At 34.4% G+C, this 2,500-nt stretch overlaps 1 protein-coding gene across 1 annotated transcript in view; it reads right to left on the reverse strand.

Annotated features, from left to right (window-relative positions):
• The window catches only part of Ser (protein serrate), a gene marked incomplete in the record, with an annotated part of 190,778 nt that overhangs the window by 27,639 nt on the left and 160,639 nt on the right, over positions 1-2,500 (reverse strand). The window contains 2 exon segments of the mRNA XM_086542251.1: positions 164-281; positions 950-1,062. Of these exon segments, the coding sequence (XP_086398377.1) occupies positions 164-281; positions 950-1,062 (231 nt within the window).

Consider the following 2,500-nt stretch of genomic DNA (forward strand, 5'->3'; position numbering starts at 1 on the left):
TCCCTTCCTCCTCTCTCTCCCTTCTTCCCTTCCTCTCCCCCCACAACCCGCCCCCCCCACCCAGCCCACAACACAAAACAGCAAGCAAAACACCCCTCCACCAGCCAACACGAGTACGTACCCAACACCCATTCAGAACCAACAAGCGAAGGTTACTACTTACTGCTCTGACACGTGTCCCCGGACCATCCAGGGGCGCACGTGCACTGGAACCCTCCGTTGACCTCCATACACGTGCCGCCGTTGAGACAAGGTCCCGGGGCACAGGGATCTTCCACCACCTGAGGGGGAAAAAAGGTCAGATGAGGTGACTTTAAGGCGGATGGGGAGGGGAGGGGGAGGGGGAAGGGAGGGGATGGGTGAGAGGGGGGTCGGAATGGGGTTAATATCGAGCTGGTATGGGGTTTTGTGTGTGTGTGGGTTGGGGGTTGTAGTCATTGGGTTTTTGGGTTGTTGTTTGAATGATAAGAATGAATAGGGAATAGTGAATGTAATAACTTTAATAGATAACTAGTAGAAAAATAGGAGGAATTAGATTAAAATTGTATACACTTTATCTACTATGAACACAAATTATAGAAAGAAACAACAAAATGTATAGATGAATGAAATAAATTTATCAATAATTTCCACAAACAATAAACAAAAATAAGGTAAAAGGAAATATCCTACACCTACCACAAACTATTTAAAAAAAATCTTTAGAAAAATCTAAAAAATATATATCTTTTTTAAGAAAATAAATAACCAAAAAAAAAAAAAGAAGAATATAAAATATAAACCAATTCTAAAAAAAAAAAAAAAATCTAAACCCTAAAAAATAAAAAAAAATCTATAAAAATCTTTAAAAAAAAATCTTAAAGAAAAAAAAATCAACCTACCCACAAACCCTAGACAATAAACCCCTCGACCAAAAACAACCCCAAAAATCACATCTTCACATCCTTACCTCGCAGTTAGGACCCGAGAACCCTTCAGGACACGTGCAGCGGTACTGGTCAGGGGCGGTGTTCTCGCAAGTCCCGCCGTTGTGACACGGGTACCGACCGCAGTAGTTCAGATCTGGGGGGGGGAGAGGAGAGAAAAAAAGGGGGGGTTAATATTGTGGTGATATATATTTTTTTTTTCTTTTTTTTTCTTTTTTTTTCTTTCTATTTTCTTTTCTTTCTATTTTTTTTTCTTTCTATTTTTTTTTCTTTCTATTTTTTTTTCTTTCTTTCTAATTTTTCTTTCTTCTTTTTTCTTCTTCTCATTTTTTTTTTTTTTTTTTTTTTTGGAGTGTCTATGTTGTGTGGTGTTGTTTTGGTGGTGTTTTTTTGTGTGCTTTTGTTGGTATTCTGGTGTTGTTATACGATCATCGTCAACATCATTATCATCATAACTATCATTATTGTTATCAACTAACCTAAACAAACTTTTATAACAGTTTAATATAACCGTGTCTTTTGTTTTGTTTTTTAATTTTATTGATTTCTAATTAATTGCATTTGCATCCCATGACGAAATGCATAATTACATAATCAATACTTTGATTATAACTAATATATTATAATAATAAATAATAATAATAATAATTAGTTATAAATAATAATAATAATAATATCAATATTATAATATCATTAATATTATAATATCATTAATATTATAATATCATTAATATTATAATATCATTAATATTATAAATAATATTAATAAATAATAATAATAATTAGTTATAAATAATAATAAAGTATTATATGATTATAACTAATCATATAACAGTATCAACGTTATCTAATAATGATATTTTCCAAAAGTCTTTATCATAATGAGCATATTGCAAATGTACAATATTAATTGCAATGTGCATTATAAATAAACAAACTTTACCAAATACTAACAGAAGGAAGACAAGAGAGAGAGAGAGAGAGAGAGAGAGAGAGAGAGAGAGAGAGAGAGAGAGAGAGAGAGAGAGAGAGAGAGAGAGAGAGAGAGAGAGAGAGAGAGAGAGAGAGAGAGAGAGAGAGAGAGAGAGAGAGAGAGAGAAGAGAGAGAGAGAGAGAGAGAGAGAGAGAGAGAAGAGAGAGAGAGAGAGAGAAAGAAAGAAAGAGAAAGAGAGTTAAGTGAAAAGATAAGGTGAGAAAAGAGATTTGAAAAGATGACAGACACACACAGAGAGAAACAGAGAAAGAAAGAAAGAGAAAGAGAGAAAGAGAGAAAGAGAAAGAGAGAGAGAAAGAGAAAGAGAAAGAGAGAGACAGACACACACAGAGAGAAACAAAGACAGACACTGAGAGAGAGAGAGAGAAAAAAAAAAACACTACATCAAATTGCACTACATTTCACCGTAAACACTACAACGGATACAAAGTTGCGCGTCACTGCAATCGAATTAACCCCATCATCACATGAACACGAACAGCTCATATCCATCCGTGCATTTACAGAACAAACTCATTGATAAGGTAATACGCCCTAATGCACCATTGCAGAATTAGAGATAAATATAAATGATTGAAAT

Source organism: Penaeus japonicus, unplaced genomic scaffold (genome assembly GCF_977035675.1).
Source record: "Penaeus japonicus unplaced genomic scaffold, GWHDUDI00000001_assembly GWHDUDI00000012, whole genome shotgun sequence".
NCBI lineage: Eukaryota > Metazoa > Arthropoda > Malacostraca > Decapoda > Penaeidae > Penaeus > Penaeus japonicus.